The 18,056-nt window shown below is 42.1% G+C and overlaps 1 protein-coding gene across 1 annotated transcript in view; it reads right to left on the minus strand.

Annotated features, from left to right (window-relative positions):
• Positions 1–91: 91 nt before the first annotated feature.
• CDS2 (CDP-diacylglycerol synthase 2) overlaps positions 92–18,056 on the minus strand; it is a 103,688-nt gene continuing 85,723 nt past the window's right edge. The window contains exons 10-13 of the mRNA XM_040345910.1: positions 17,894–18,046; positions 9,740–9,859; positions 7,365–7,468; positions 92–4,782 (exon numbers count right to left, since the gene is read on the minus strand). Of these exons, the coding sequence (XP_040201844.1) occupies positions 4,653–4,782; positions 7,365–7,468; positions 9,740–9,859; positions 17,894–18,046 (507 nt within the window). The 3' untranslated portion in view covers positions 92–4,652. The remainder of the gene's footprint in view (positions 4,783–7,364; positions 7,469–9,739; positions 9,860–17,893; positions 18,047–18,056) is intronic.

Genomic DNA, 18,056 nt, shown 5'->3' on the forward strand with positions numbered 1-18,056 from the left:
GTGGATGCCATGGGACAGTCCACCACCAGATTGTGGGGGAGTGCCATCTGCCAAGAAAGCAGGGGGATCAGATAAATTTTAAAAAAAAAAATTCCTCTCCCCTGGACAAGATGAGCCATTAATGTTTGCAGTGTGGGCGCTGCCTGGAGTTGGGCTTTACCATATTTGTAAGAGGAACTTTAAAACGCTTATTTAAAATGGGTAGCCAACCTCTGCTTAAAATTTAGTGCATTGCTTTGGTCTAATAATTAATCCTGACTGCATGCCAGATAGTAAATTCAATAATCCACCAAATAAAAAAAACAATGGATGCAGCAAATGACTATACTACATATGCTGATGAATATCTCCAGTGTTCACTGGTAGAGCACCTGTTGCAGTGGCAATCTTATGAAAATGGCTACTAATAGTGACGGCTTCCTGGGGGGCACGATCCGAACACGCCCAAAAGTCTCCCAGTAGGCCAGAGACATCTCAAGTAAAGATGTGTTATTTATTACAATGAAATAGGTCACAGGCCTTTATGGCCCGGAGCCTATGGTACAACTGTGGTCATCACCATTTTTACATGTCAGGAGAATTTAATAAAAAGTTATTTAATTAAAAATATCTCTTAGCTGCAAATACTGTATATAATTTAAGGAGCAGTAAACTATACACAGATAAAATAGTAGCAAACAATATTCAGAAACAGTTCTATAAAAGCACCCAATCCTGTACATATTTGATATTCAATGTCTGCAGCCTGTTCTGCAAGAATCTTTTTAGGCTAGCTAAAAAAAGGCATACAAGGGGGTGATGATGGTAACTTCTCTATGGGATTAATAAACAGGAAGGCAGCAATGTGTAAGAAATATAACTTGCACAATGCATAACCTGCAGAAAAAACAGACCAGCCAGTGTTATTGTGTGAACCATTGCGTGGTTTGGATTGGCTGGCCCTTCCAAAGAGAACTAGCTTTATATATGAAAAAAGTTCACATTTTATACACATAAATCATGAACAATGACTGGTTGGGTGACTACAGGATCCAACAATTAATCTGCAGGCCTGCAGTCTGTAAAACACCAGTGAAGAGTAACAGCTAAAAAAACACAATATACATTCACAAAACAATGGAAAAAAAATTGTCAAAATGGGTTTACACTTCTCTAAAAAAAGAAAAGAAAAAATAATTGTGCTAAATACAGAAAACTCATAGGAGAAATTACAGAATGGAACAAGTTTAAGGAACACAAGATAAATAAAACACATTTCTTTTTACACATAAGAGGAAAGATAATGACCAACTATGGGGATGTGAAAACAAGTGAATGAAGGAGGACTCTGTACACTGTGTACTTGTTGCTGTATATGATGTGCTTGCCGATTACATATAGGGCCGTGACACAAACTATTGAAACCTCTTCAGTAAAAGCTGGATTCCAGGTATGGATTTCTTTGCATAGTTGGGTTGGTCCAGCATGAACCAATGTAAGTATGCATATGCCATGGCGGTGAGGCCACTGTAAAAGCGGATCGCCCCCCCGTCATCTGGGTCATGTGCATTCACAGATCCCCTTGCATTTTTCTCTCAATGAATGCAAAGCATTCTTTGATTGGATGAGGTGGAGGGGTGCAGTGACCTCAATCTCCACCGCATCCAATCATGGAACGCTTTGCTTTCATTGAGAAAAATCCAAAAGTATTCTATAAATGGTTCCAATGCTGAGCAAGCGACCCCTAATTTATTTATTAAAATGCTTATTTGTAGCGCAGTCATTACCCGAAGGCCTCGATGCGCTCAAAGACCAACATATACATGTACAAAAAAAATCTCATCATTACTGCGTGATAAACAACATAAAACACCAGATAAACATTTAAAAGAGCTAAAAAATGCTAATATCTTACCCTAATTAGGAAACTTGAGAAAATAAAAAAGTTTTTAAAAAATTTAAATTTTAATAAATCCTTCTCACGTCTTATGTATAGAGGTAGAGAATTCCAGAATATTGAACCTTGTGCATCCAGCGTCCTCCCTCCACATTTAGTTCTTCTAAATTTAGGGACAATCAAATTAGCCTGATCAGCAGATCTCAGTGTTGGGAACGTACCAGTTACATTTTTCTTGCAGATACCCTGGGCCTATCTTATGGATAGCTTTGTGGACGATGCAACCCACTTTGAAAAAAAAACGTACAGCAACCGGTAGCCAATGTAGGGCTTTCAGAGATGGTGTAATTTGGTCCCGATGACCCACACCCGTTAATAACCTAGCTGCGGCATTTTGGATCAGCTGAAGCTTATGCAGAAGAGTTTTTGGACACCCCATGTATAACGCGTTACAATAGTCCAGCCGACTGCCAATAAAAGCATTGATCACGTGGACTTTGTCCACCTCGTCAATGAAATGCAATGTAGAACGCAGTAGTTTCAGCTGGTAGTAACATGCGCTTACCATCTGATTTACCTGCGCCTTCAATGACAATTTGGAATCCAAAATGATTCCCAAGTCCCGAACCTGGGTAGTCGGGGTCGGGGATGGCATAAACGAAGCCGGCCAAGAAGGAAAGCCAAACTGGTTTTGCTCTGATTACTAATGATAATACATTCCATTTTTGAGCCATTACGTTTTAAATAATTGGCTCCCATCCAGGACTGTATTTCCTCCAAGCAGGATGCCAAATCCTTGCCCCCCCCCCCCCCCCGAGTTCACTATGCAGCAGTGCAGCCAGTTAGCACATGACCAAGAAGACAGTGGTGAACGCTGTAGTATCAGCGACTACTACAGTGATACTCCACTTCCAGAGCAGTCCCTAAGGGTATGGCATATGCATTGTTTCAAGCTGAACCAATCCAACTATGCCAACTATACCTGGAATTCAAATTTACTAAACAAAAAGTTAGAGGATCATTTCAAATCCCTTAAAAAATAAAAATAAAAAGTTCAAAATTGCTGTAATACCCAGTCCTTCACAGCAAAGCATTAACAATAATAAAATAATTTAAACCTGATGCAACACTTACTGTATATAACATGATAGAGACACTAAAATGTGAAGTTTATGGTCATAACTTAGGATCTATGTTATTTGTGTCGGACAAATAAAAGGCTAGTAAAAACTGAGTATGTAAACATGCCTTAACCGTGACCCATATAGAGAGACATTTCTGAAAGTGGAGACATGGAAAGAGGTTTTCAAGGACATTGAACACGTGTGACCTAACTAGCGCCAATCCTAGAAAACAACCGCTATATTCCTATTGCTGGAGGTCCTGTGGCCCTCTAGGTTTTGTGCGCTGCAATCTCCTTGTGTCTATTGTCACTTCAGGACTTGTACACCATTGTAAATGTATATTAAACAAAGCTGGCCGTGTACCTGCCGAAAGACTAATGTGCAACCCAAAAACTCAGCCAAGGTAAAGTCTAAGGAACATAACACAAGTTTAGATGTACAGTATATATGGATTTATTCTAATGGCCTTTCTAGTCAGGCGATATCAGGATTTCATGGATAGAATTTTCATGAAAACGTATGTTGCATAGGTAATGCCCTTTCACATGGGGCCATCTAGCCCGCCTAGGAGAACCAGGTGCAGTGTCCAGCCCTGCTACTAATAGCCTATCAAAGTCTATGGCAGGCTACAGCTGGACAGGGCTGAACACTGTACCGAGTGGTACCAGCATTAAGGGTTCTGTGCGCTCAGGGACAAAGTTCTGGAATGCAGAAGACCTTTGTTCTGGAACTTCACCCTTAAGTGCACAAACCCTTAAAAGCCCAGTACCACTCGGTACAGCAGCCATATACTTTGTCAGGCTTGTGGATGCTGCACCTGTCCCTTCCGGACACATTAAAGCCCCAGGAGGGAGGCACCACAGCTAGATGGCCCTGTGTGCAATGGGCCTAAATGTACATGGCTGCTTTCACTGTACCCCGTGTCTGCTGCCTTCAGTTACACACCTACATTGATGAACGTATAAAGGGTTCAATCGATCCTAAATGCTGCCTACCCTTACAGGGATCTAAGCACAGCAAAGCAAAATGTGGGTAATAGGGTGTTGAGCCACCTCGCCAATAATATATATTTTCTGTCTTGTATTGAACGCCATTATATTATTGATATTTTGATATATATACTGACATCTAGTGGTCGAAAACCTCATCACCAGTTCCTATGCTGCACCACTTATCCTCCGAATTAAAAAAACTCAGCAGAATAAAAACGTGTCCCAGTACACACCATACCATATCCACCATTTAACACTGAAATGTACAGACCTAAATAATTCTGTAAAATGATAAAAAGATATGCTTAATAAAAATCCAAGAATGGCTCATTAAATGGTCTAAATATGGCATAAAGAAATACCTTATACACTTTCAGAAATGTCCCTCACTCCATAGTGTATGTGTGTGGGAGGCTGGAATGCAGTGCACCCCATATTTACCACCTCTATAAATATGGCCCTCAGGCTCTGTCTTCAGAAAGTATATGTAAACACAAGGCTTGTGGGGGGGGAAAAAACACAGAAAAACGACCTCTGGAAACATCTCCAGCAGCAAAGGGGTTAATGAGTCCTCTCCAAGAAGGGCTGGAACAGCGTTACTGTACAGTGAACCCACATGCGCTGGGTGGAGGTGCCGCCCAGATGGGATGTACAGCTGCTTTAAACACCCTCGCCATTTCCCAGCACCCCCCTCTCCGTTAGGTGGGACTTCAGTGTGTTGAAAATGTGAATTTGTTGGTCAGGACGCAATGTTAAAAACTGCTGAATTAGTTTGCTTGGGTTGGGCCCCCTGTAAATAAAAACAAAAAAGTTAAAAATATAAGATTATGCACGAAAATTTAAGAAAAGCAGACATTTTTTAAAATCTTTATTAAAAATGGTTCTAAATACAGATTATATCAGACTAAAGATTTAAAGGTTAAAGCAGACCTGAACTCAGAAAGTGTAGATTTGCCATGTTATTAGGAACATTTAGCACCCTTAGAAATCAAACTTTTGTCTTGAATCCCTTCTAAAAAGTAACAGTGTTCTTCCTGGTATGTAAAGGTACCTAGGCACTCCTGTGCCTCCAGTAGGATAGCCGTATATATCTGCAGTGTGAGATGTAAGGCACTGCTGCCTGCAACTTAGGGTTGCCACCTCATTCCTTTAAAACCAAACACATTAATCAGACACTAAATGAATGTGTATTTGGGTTTAAAGGGATGAAGTGGTAACCCTACTCTGACTGCTAGTCTTAGGGAACCTAAAGTGAGATTTGGTGATCTTACTACTATACGGCTTTCCTTGCTGGAGATCCTGACATAAGGATGCAAGACCCTGCTTCTACCAAGATGGCTGCCTCCATACGGAGACACAGCACAAACAAGACATGTTAAGTCAGTATCGAAGGAAAGATCAGCATTAGGTAGACCAGGGTTTCTCAACTCCAGTCCTCAAGGCGCCCCAACAGGTCATGTTTTCAGGATTTCCATTATTTTGCACAGGTGATTTGATCAGTTTCACTGCCTTAGTAATTACCACAGCTGTTTAATTTGAGGGAAATCCTGAAAACATGACCTGTTGGGGTGCCTTGAGGACTGGAGTTGAGAAACACTGAGGTAGACCACAGACAAGACTAGTGATTGGTAATTTTTCTTCTGCCTGCATTCCTCTAACAGCTCGTCGACCCACCCACAGCATTTTAGGGTGGGTGCACGGTACGTACAGCCACAATCACGTATCTGTACATCGGGAGAAGCACATGCACACTCGCGCACCCCTTGGGCATGCAGGTGCACACTCCTGTGAACACTGGGCCAGATTCAGAGACATCTGCGGCGGCGTAACGTATCGCATTTACGTTACACCGCTGCAAGTTTTACGGGCAAGTGCTTGATTCACAAAGCACTTGCCTGTAAAGTTGCGGCGGCGTAGCGTAAATCCCTCCGGCGCAAGCCCGCCTAATTCAAATGGGGCGTGGATCATTTAAATTAGGCGCGTTCCCGCGCCGAACCTACTGCGCATTCTCCGTTTTGAAATTTCCTGCCGTGCTTTGCGCGAAATGACGTCGCACCGACGTCATTTCCTATTCACGGACGACTTGCGCAAAAAAAATTAAAATAAATAAAATTTGACGCGGGAACGACGGCCATACTTTAACATGGCAAGTCTAACTTTAGGCCACAAAATAGCAGCTTTAACTATACGCCGGGAAAAGCCGGCTAGCGACGACGTAAGAGAATGCGACGGCCCCGCGTACCTTCGTGAATCGCCGGAAAAAGCCAATTAGCATACCCGACGCGGAAAACGACGCAAACTCCACCCATCGGGCGCCGAAGTATTGCACCTACGATCCGAAGGCGTACGAAGCTGTACGCCTGTCGGATCGAAGCCAGAAGCCGTCGTATCTTGGTTTGAGGATTCAAACTAAAGATACGACGCGGCAAATTTGAAAGTACAAATCAGTAGATACTCCGGCGTACTTCTTCTGTGAATCTGGCCCACTGTGTCCATCGGACACAGCGGATCATGGTGCTCGATACCTTGCTGCTGTGACTGGCTGGGGTATCATGTGATCACTATGACCAATCATAGCGATCACATGATAACAATGTAAACAAACTGTCATGATTTCCATTCATGAACAAAAGAAAATATTTTATTTTTCAAAAATGTCTGTATTTTTTCATTTAAAACACTCAGTGGTGATCAAATACCACCAAAAGAAAGCTCTATTTGTGTGAAAAAAAATATACAAATTTAATTTGTGTACAGTGCTGCATGACTGTGCAATTATCAGTTAAAGTAGCAAAGTGCTAAATAGCAAAAAATTGCCTGGTCATAAGGGGGCACAACCTTCTGGAAGTCAAGTGGTTAAACACAGCTTCTAGAGTTCAGTTCCTCTTAAAGGGGAGTTCCAGCCATGTGTATGTTTATTAAAAGTCAGCAGCAACAAAAAGTGTAGCTGCTGGCTTTTAATAAACAGACACTTACCTGCTCCAGCGCTCCAGCGACACGCCGGCCGGGGCTGTGACGTGACGTGTCCTAGGCGATCGCCTACAGCAGCCCCTTCCTGAAGGCGATTAAGCTTAGTCGCCTACAGGAAGGAGGAAGTGGGACAGGAAGTCCCACTCTTCCTGAAGCCCCCACTCCCCCCCCAAAAAAATTACATGCCAAATGTGGCATGTAAGGGGGAGAGGAGTGGGATAAGAGGAAGTTCCAAATTTGGGTGGAACTCCTCTTTAAAATTGCAGTCAATAGAAAAAAAATGGACCAAAATCCAAAGTAGCGTCATGTCAGTGGATTCAAACAGACAAAACTGCTCAGAAACTGTTAAAAAAATCAAAATAAAATGACCCTTTAAAAGCTTTGCTTCCATTCATTACTCACCTGATAAAGCTGGCAATGTACACATTCACAAACGTAGCCATCAAGTATTGACAGTCAAATCTGTCCATGATACCGCCATGGCCTGGAATGGTGTTGGCAAAATCCTAAGGAAAAAAAGAAAACATATGAACTCAAAAGAAGCACAAATGTTAAGTCTCCAGCTAACTTTCTGACAATAAGAGGCTGTAGAAAGCCTACAATGAATGCAGACATTTACATAAAATTGTATAGAAATGTTTATGCAACTTGTTTTCCAGGCTGTTGATCAAATATACCTAAAAAAACAGGATGGATTTCTCCAGTCCATGTATATGCATACTAACTTTGGGCTCCTATTAGATCAATAATGGACCTGATCAAGACGAGAGCTTTTCATTGGATTTCAGAGTCTACACTCCCATCTCTGGAAGTGCAAGCTGCTCACTTCTCCAGTTTTTTTGGCAAAACCCCAGAAACCAGATAATGGTCAACATATAAAAATCACAAATGCAATATAATGTGCATTAGATCTAAAATAACCCTGCTTCCCTCCCCCCCATTACCCCAAATTGTGTCCAAAACATAGGATTCTGAAGTTAAAGCTGAACTAAATCCTATAATTTTCAGCCACGGAAGCGGCCATCTTGGCTTCTGTTTGACTTTTCAACTTCCACCATGCTGCACGTGATCGTTTACGACTCCAGCCATTTGATGGTTAGACAATTTGATTTGGAACACAATGAACGGTGACAGTTACATTTCCAGGATGTTCTGGTTTTTGGAAACTGTTAACTCGCTACGTTTAGTCCCACTTAAAGTCTGTTATGGGTTAACATTGTAGGGATTGGTGATAATACTCAGCCATGGCCTTCTGGGTCACCCATCTAGACACTATACTGGCAAGAGGACTTGCTAATGCAAGGCTATACAGCATGGTCACCATGGGCTTTCCTGCATTCAAGCAGCTCAACAATGCCAAGTCTGATTAAATCCACCAGTATAAAATTGGCTGGAACACTAGGAACAGCTGAGCAGTCAAATCATTCCCTAAAACACACCTCCGTCACAAAACACTGCCCACCACAGCGGTTTTGAGACCGTTTTAGAAGTAGCTTTAACGTCACAGGTAGGTGACATATGTAGGTTCTACTCCAGCCTCTCCACCTACAGTTTGAGAAGATGCTGCCCCATAGGTCTTTAACCACTTCCGGACCGCCTCCTGCACATATACATTGGCAGAATGGCACGGCTGGGCACATGTACGTACAGGTACGTCCAGTACTAGTACCCAGCCGTGGGTAGCGGGCGCGCGCCCGCGACCCGGTCCGAAGCTCCGGGACCGTGGACCCGATCGCCGCTGGACCCGATCGGTCCCCGGAGCTGAAGAACGGGGAGAGCTGTGTGTAAACACGGCTTCCCCGTTCTTCACTGTGGCGGCTGCATCGATCGTGTGATCCCTTTTATAGGGAGACACAATCGATGACGTCACACCTACAGCCACACTCCCCTACAGTTGTAAACACACACTAGGTGAAACGAAACTCCTTCAGCGCCCCCTGTGGTTAACTCCCAAACTGCAACTGTCATTTTCACAATAAACAATGCAATTTAAATGCATTTTTTGCTGTGAAGTGTCCGCCATAATGTCGCAGTCACGAAAAAAAATTGCTGATCACCGCCATAAGTAGTAAAAAAAAAAAAAAATTATAAAAATGCAATAAAACTATCCCCTATTTTGTAAACGCTATAAATTTTGGGCAAACCAACCGATAAACGCTTATTGCGATTTTTTTTTACCAAAAATATGTAGAAGAATATGTATCGGCCTAAACTGAGGAAAAAAAAATTTTTTTTATATATTTTTGGGGATATTTATTATAGCAAAAAGTAAAAAATATTGCATTTTTTTCAAAATTGTCGCTCTATTTTTGTTTATAGCGCAAAAAATAAAAACCGCAGAGGTGATCAAATACCACCAAAAGAAAGCTCTATTTGTGGGGAAAAAAGGATGCCAATTTTGTTTGGGAGCCACTCCGCACAACCGCGCAATTGTCTGTTAAAGCGACGCAGTGCCAAATTGTAAAAACCCCTTGGGTCATTTAGCAGCATATTGGTCCGGTCCTTAAGTGGTTAAAAGCCAAAATAAAAATAAAAAACGTTTAAAGAAAGGCATTTTCCTCAATCTTGAAATGCTCTTTTAGGCCAGTTCACACAAAAAGTAGCTTTATTAATGAAGTAATATAAAAAGGAGGCAATGAAGTATTTCATGGGAATAACCTAACCCCATATCCTTAGGGGAACGGATTATTGGCCAATAACATTTTTGGCAAACTGGAGTGAACATTTTCACCACAAAAATTAGCACAACTAGAATCTTTAAAAATAATGATAATCACTTTGATCTTGAACGCTCTCTTGAATCCACTGGCGAAGAATCCTCCGAAAGGCCCAATGAGTGAGGCAAACGTAGAAAGAGCGATGCTATGGATTTGGAAAGGATACATCCAGACAGTTTTCTGCAGAAGAGAGAAAATATATATAAATGATGAGACATTCCATATTGAACACCAATAAGTGCCTTCAGAACCATTTTTTTGTTTGGACCAACATATTGATTGAGTGATACTTTGGTCATTCCTTGGGGATCACTCTGCTATGGAAATTGTGACCTGTTCAAAAGAGGCAGAGGGCTAGATTCACATAGAACCGTGTATCTTTGCGGCGGCGTAACGTATCTGATTTACGTTACGCCTCCACAACTTAGACGGGCAAGTGCTGTATTCTCAAAGCAGCGTAGCGTAAATCGGCCGGCGTAAGCCCGCCTAATTCAAATTTGGATCAGGGGGGCGTGTTTTATGTAAATGTACTGTGACCCGACGTGATTGACGTTTTTCCCGAACGGCGCATGCGCCGTCCGTGGAATTTCCCGGTGTGCATTGCTCCAAAGTACACCGCAAGGACGTCATTGGTTTCGACGTGAACGGAAATGACGCCCAGCCCCATTCACGGACGACTTACGCAAACAACGTAACTTTTTCAAATTTCGACGCGGGAATGACGGCCATACTTAACATTGTTACGCCGCACTTATGCCACCATATAGCAGGGGCAAGTATACGCCGGGAAAAGCCTAACGTAAATGGCGTAACTTTACTGCGTCGGCCGGGCGTACGTTCAGGAATTCGCGTATCTAGCTAATTTACATACTCGACGTGGAATTCGACGGAAGCGCCACCTAGCAGCCAGCGTAAAAATGCAGTTACGATCCGACGGCGTAAGAGACTTATGCCTGTCGGATCTAACAGATATCTATGCGGAACTGATTCTAAGAATCAGGCGCAGAGATACGACGGCGCAACGCAGAGATACAACGGCGTATCTGGAGATACGCCGTCGTATCTCCACTGAGAATCCGGGCCTTAGTGTGTGCAGCCACCTTAAAGTCTACAACAAATTTATAACCAAGAATGCGACCCGATAACTATAGATAATGGAGAATAACAAAATAAACTACAAGTCCCATCTTCCACTGCCACAGAGGGACTTGTAGTTCTCAATAGAACACAAGTGCCGTGATCACCACACTCACAGTTCATTGACATGCTCTCCAGCTCTCGTCCGTACCCTCAGTTGGGACCAAGCTGAATGAAGAGTCTGCAGAAGCCGGGCAGTTGAAATGCTCTGCAGGCTCATTTGCACAAAAATAATAAGTGCACCGTTTTTACTGTAATTATATGTGCATTTATTATATTTTTGCAAAAAAGATTTAAAGTTCTTATGCCTTTTTTTAGCACTAGGATCAAGCTTTTTTCCCCCCACATAAAAATTACACACTGCCTAAAACTGGCTTGACCTCTCACCTATCCCTTATCTGACCAACAATACTATGAATTCAAATAATTACGTCCTAACTATTTTATGCCCTTAGGATGTACCAGTACATCCTCAGGTGGAAGTAGTTATATACTGGGAGCTGCAGCCACGATCCCGGTATCCTGGCCCCAGAGCCGCCTGATCACTTCTACAGTGTGCCGAACAACGACACCTCCCCAAACGCCCGCTAGCAGCAGGTGAGTCACTGGTTGTTAAGGATGCGGCAGGTGCCAGCTCCCTAACAACCAGCTAGTAATTGAATACATTTGTTACATAACATGTTGCTAGACCACGACTTACCAACAGATGTATTAGTTTATCTTTTTTTATTTATTTGTTTTGTTTTGTGAATTGACCTTTAGGCAGATTTAGGCCGTATTTACTGAGTGTTTCCTATTTTTGTGGTCAATACCGCATAACCCTGCAGTGAATTGATATTTTGATTACTGCATGAAATATTTGGATACATTACACAAATATTGCATGCGATATCCTTTAGTGCCCGTTCACACTACCGCGACTTGGGATCCAACTTGTGTCGCCCTAAGTTGCGCGACATGAGAAATTACGTTAAAGTGAATGAGAGCCGTCTAAATGTACACTACAGAAAACGCTCCAACTTCAGAAAAGGTTCCTGTACTACTTCAAAGCGACTTTTACCCATTGATTTCAATGGAAGTCGCCTACAAGCCGGATCCCCTGTCTTAACTGAAGCAACTTTACAGGAAGAGAAACTAGTTTTCTCAGGCAAACCCCTCCCTCCCACAGAGCTGATTATTGTTTGATTGGCCACTGGCAAAATCGCCTGTCCTGGAGGCGACTTGAAGTCGCGTTGTAAGTCGCCCCAAGTCGTGTTAAAGTCACCTCGCAAAGCCGCGCCCAGAGTCGTGTTGCCTCTGTGTGAACCGGCACTTAGTGAACTGGGCCCACTTTGTTTGTCCATTGTTGTGACTTAGGCTGCATTCACACCTGAGCGTAGGTCGTTCGGTCGTTTTCCGGCGTTTTGTCGCGCGTATTCATGCTTATTTGTGAGTTTGCATACAGCGTCGTCCGACGTTTTTGTACTTCGACGTTTTTTATTTTAGCCAATAGGATAAATGATCATCTTTTCATCACTTGTTGCTATGTTGGTAGATTTTATTTATCTTCTGCCTGGGTGAAATGATTAAAGCGACAAAACGCCCGTAGCAAACGCTCGTTGTCGCGCTAGTCGCTTGAATCGAGCGTTTCCATTACTTTCTATGGGAAATAGAAATGCTCAAAAACGCCCAAACCGCCGGATTCGCGTGACAAAAAAGGGTCCGGAACTTGTTTGAGCTTCAGGCGTTCGGCGTCAGGCGTTTTGGAGTGGAGATGTGAACCATCTCCATAGGGAATAATGTATTTTTTCCCCTCTAGTGTTTTTGAGCGTCGCGCTTCAGGCGACAAAACGCTCAGGTGTGAATGCAGCCTTAAAGATAAAGATCAGGTAACATTTCGTGGCAAATTACTGCAGAAAACAAGTTAATGCCAATGGGTTCACTTAATTTTTCTTGCCACTGTATGTGAGAAATGTCAGAATTGGCCTGGTGTTGAAGTGGTTAATCTCTACCCTAACATTTGAAAAGGATAACACAAGTTTGGGGGGGGGGGGGGAATTGAAAATTGCTATGCAAACCTTTGTGTAATGTTGTTAGTAAAATAATTTTTCAATTTTTAAGCTGCAGCCAGCAATGATTTTTCATAAATGGCAAAAAAAAAATGAAAATCAATTATGTGACCTAGCAATATGCCAAACTGGAGGCGTTCTCTACACTGCGTCTAAGCTCTCAAATATCGATCGTTGTTTATGGAATTGCTTTGCTACTTCTCCCAGAAGTTTGCAAAATGCAAAAAGAAAAACTAGAGATATCACTTAAAATGGAATTTTTTGTTGTTGTTGTGATACTTTAAGATTTTACAGTGAAAGAGATGCACACAGTTACCCAATTAATCTGGATGAAAAAAAGACACATCCAGTTCAACCATCAATTTTACCTATAAATATTAGTATCCAGATCTAGCAAGTGCATTTAGGAGAAAATGCTGACTTAAAAAATAAAAAAAAAAATAAAAAAAAAAATCTACCGAGCTGGGGGTTAATTTTATTACTAATGAGATTACTCGAGTGGCGACAACGAAAACACTCTCCCACTTTCCCAGTCATTTCAAGAAAAGCAACTTATTTCGGACATTGTAAATTTGACAAAATTCTTGCAATGTATCCAGGTCGCCTGGAAGGTGTTTTTATCTACAAACCAGCTTCACCCTAACTTAACCATTAAAATTAACCATTAGTAGTAGGTTCACATGGTGCTGTGTTTTCCAATGCGTAGGGTTGCCATTAAGAGATAAAAAGCTAAAAGAGTAGTGACTGCGGGTCGGGAAAGCGCATAAATATGCATGTGTTCCCCACCCACCTATGTGAACCTAGGCTTAACCTGAATCCTAAACCTATATAATAAAAAAATACACCTCATTAGGCACAGAACAGAAAAAAAACTGATGCATTCTACAAGACTACCACTAGATGTCACTGTTTGAAAATAAAATGGTCTGCCTTTAGTATTATCTACTTCCAGAATACTAGAATGTACACTAGAAAAAAAAAAAATCTCAAAAGATGATGTTAACTAAACATTCCATGAACATGGTGGAACAAGTCATTTGACAACTCAGCTTGTGATTTTTAATGGTTTAACCCTTTTGCGAGTGTGGGGAGCCTGCCATTTCATACAACTGATAGAAAAAGTAATTTTTTTCCACATCCATACATCTGTTAAAAAGCACATAAAACATTCAAAAATGCACTCCAGATCTTAGAGCAGCCACTCACTGCATGCTGAAGATGATCAGAAGCTGCAGAGAGCATGCGCTGTAAAGCCACGGGGGGCGCTGGAGGAAACTCCTTGATAAAAAGGAGGCCACACTCCCAAAATGCACCACTTCCTGCAGTTTCTTTCAGTGCCTCAGTAACTTTACAGAGCGGCCCGGTTTTTCTCATAATCCGTACTTGCGCTCTGCAGGTCCTGATCATCTTCAGCATGCAGTGAGCAGCTGCTCTAAAATCCAGAGCGCTCTCCAGGCTGAGCTTTACCACCTCTCAGGACCAAAAAGGGATCTTTCACCTCCCCGCCATCCACAGTCTGGGGACAAGGCCGCACCTTCATGGCATGTTGATGTGCCTCCTACAAGCTGTGCCTTTGTAAGTGCAATATTGTGTCTTTATTAAAGGGTTAACCATACTATGGGCAGTGCGCTCTCCCTCTTTTCACAGTGTCTGTTCCTGTGGGTAGTTAGAGAGCGCCACTGACCGGGAGTTACCCCTATTTGCTCTATTGCTGTAGCTGGAATTTAAATCAGAGCTTGGATGCAGATCAGCGCAATCCTTGATATATTTATAGTTTATTTCAACATTGACATTAGCCTGTCACTGGTCATTTAAAGTAAATCAAACAAAACCATGGGCCAAGTACCCATACAACAGGGTTTGACACATTTGCTTGGAATCTAGGAGCCAGCTAAAAAAAGTTAGGAGCCAGAAAACGCACCCCGTCCCGAAGAGCTCGCGCGCAGAAGCGAACACATACGTGAGCAGCGCCCGCATATGTAAACGGTGTTCAAACCACACATGTGAGGTATCGCCGCGATTGGTAGAGCGAGAGCAATAATTCTAGCCCAAGACCTCCTCTGTAACTCAAAACATGCAATCTGTAGATTTTTTTAAACGTCGCCTATGAAGATTTTAAAGGGTAAAAGTTTGTCGGCATTCCACGAGTGGACACAATTTTGAAGCGTGACATGTTGGGTATGAATTTACTCGGCGTAACATTATCTTTCATAATATTAAAAAAAAATGGGGATAACTTTACTGTTGTCTTATTTTTTAATTAAAAAAAAAGTGTAATTTTTTCCCAAAAAAGTGCACTTGTAAGACCGCTGCGCAAATACGGAGTGACAGAAAGTATTGCAACGATCATCATTTTATTCTCTAGGGTGTTAGGGTAAAAAATATATATAATGTTTGGGGGTTCTAATTAGAGGGAAGAAGATGGCAGTGAAAATAGTGAAAAATTACATTAGAATTGCTGTTTAACTTGTAATGCTTAACTTGTAATACCAGCGGCCACCACCAGATGGCGCCAGCTCACACAAGGAAGAGCTGGCGCTTTTTTTTTTTGCCCACCTTCCAAGCCAAGTCGCCAGGAAGCTATTTCTAGTCGCCATGGCGACCTGGCGACCGGGATTTGTTGAGCCCTGCCATACAAGATGGTGTTAAACACCTTTATCCTACAATCATTGTTTTTATTTGTTTCCCATAATCCTTTCTCAAGTAGTAAGCCCTCCCAATAAGACCAGCACTGACTGTTATATGCTGCCCTCTATTTTAAAGCATTGGCTTTTTGTTTGGAATTATTAGAGAGACTGTTTAATGAGTGACTCGGTACCACTAGACTGGTGCAAAGCCATTGTGCTGCCTATATTTAAGAAGGCATCAAAGTCTTTACCAAGTATTTACAGACCGGTTAGTTTAACTTCTATAAATGGAGAAGCTATTTGAGAGAACACATAGATAACATTTTACATAATATTTTAAGCAATAGTCCGCATGAAATTATGAAAGACTAAAGTTGTCAAACAAAATTGGATTTCCTGTTATGAGGTGGTGAGCAAATCCTTAGACCAAGCAGTGGCTGTGGATATACAGAAGTATACTTGCATTTTACTAAGAGGTATGAAGTACCCGCACTCAGGCCCTAAATAAATAACCTTATGCCTCGTTTCCACTGAGCGGATCGGTTCGGTACGCCAATTTTGGGTGTTTCCATTATAAAAGCGGCCCATTCAACCGAACCATACTGGGTCCTGCTTCAGATGTGGGGCCATAGAAAATGGAACGGTTCAATTAGGGCGGAGCTACAATACATTCCACTGATTGGTGGACACGCTAGGCATTTTTTCTAAACCCTGTATGGCCCCTGACAGTCCCGCTTGCAGTGGAAACGCTCACCAGAATAGACCGGACCATTCTAACCCTTCCAAACTGTACCGACCCAAACCATTCCGCTCAGTGGAAACGAGGCATTAGTGTGTCCAGCTGTTGCTCAAAAAATGTACATTGAAAACTAATAAAAAAACACTGAGCAGCGCTACCTTATAAAGACACTAAACAATTGTGTCAAATATTACTCAATAAACCCTTATGCATTGTGTATAATGTATTGTATATATAATAAACTCCACGTGCCCTTGCCCGCACCTGCCAGGAAGCTGACACTCTGCAGCGCTAATCACAGGTAAGGATGAGCTCTGGCGTGTTCGCATAGTACACGTGCAGAGCCCGCCAGGAAGTGTGCACGGCGCTGCGCTAATCACAGCCAGGGAGACATTTCACGATCCCTGCAGCCGAGCATCGGGACAATGTCTCCCTGACTGTGATTAATGCAGCACCGTGCACACTTCCTGGCAGGCTCTGCACGTGTACTATGCGAACACGCCAGAGCTCATCCTTAATCACAGGTAATGAGACATTTCCCGCACAGATTGGCAAATGTCTCACTACTTGTGATTAGCGCTGTGGAGTGTCAGCTTCATGGCGGGTGCGGGCAAGGGCACGTAGAGTTGCAAACACGTCTGAGCTCATCCTTAGTGGGTTGTTGTGTTGACACAGTTCCCCACACAAGGCTAATGTGTAAGGTAAAGTCTACAGGTATAGAAAATTCAGTTTGTAAATGTATAGAATACTGGCTAAAAGACCAAATTCAGAGAGTAGTGGTATAGATTCTTACTCTGACTGGTCTAAGGTTATCAGTGGTGTATCCAAAGGTTCAGAGTTACTTTTTTTATTTTTATTTTATAAATGATATAGGGCCTGGGATTAAATGTACCATTTTAGTCTTTGCAGATGACCCCCAAGCTATGCAGTGGAATAACGTCCTTACACTATGTCTCCAATTTATAAGCCGACCTCAATGCTTTATTTAATTGGGCGACTATGTAACAGATGAGGTTTAATGTTGATAAATGTAAAGTTATGCACCTGGGGGCTAAGAATATGCATGCATCATACATACTAGGGGGAGTCAATGGTGGAGAATTTTTTTTTGCCTTCCTATGGATCAACTGTGGGTATAGGATTCTATATATGGAGATTTTCCTGTACAGTAAAACCTTGGTTTGAAAGTAACTTGGTTTGAGAGCGTTTTGCAAGAAAAGCAAAATGTTTTAAAAAATGTTGCCTTGATATACAAGCGATGTCTTGATATAAGAGTAGCGTCATGTCACAACGGAGCATAAAAAAAAAGAGAGGAGCCTCTAAGTTTAGCAATATGGTTACATTTAATGAAGGTACAACATTTAGCAACTTATTGCTATACTTAGAGGTGACTCTCTTTTATACCCTGAAAAAAAAAAAACGCTTTGATATACAAGTGCTTTGGATTACAAGCATGTTTGTGGAACAAATTATTCTCGCAAACCAAGGTTTTACTGTATTTTTTTTCTATTGGTTGGATTTGTGTCTTTTAAATCCAACTTTGTAACTACGCGTAGAACTATGTGATATGCACCAGGAATAGGACAGACTTACAAGGGATGACAGATGAACATGAAACTGTCCAGAACAGTTAGGACTGAGCATTTGGATATGTATTCCTCACCCAGCCAATGAAAGACTGAATCACCGCAGGGATGTGATATTCCTGCAACTGAAAGAGATCTGGTGGCACGCAGTCCACTGCAAATCTGTTGGTGTCGCTGTTATACTCCACAGGGCACACGAAGTAGCTGTATCCAGCCATGAAGTAAGAAAGCTAAAGGAAA

Source organism: Rana temporaria, chromosome 3, assembly GCF_905171775.1.
Source record: "Rana temporaria chromosome 3, aRanTem1.1, whole genome shotgun sequence".
Lineage (NCBI taxonomy): Eukaryota > Metazoa > Chordata > Amphibia > Anura > Ranidae > Rana > Rana temporaria.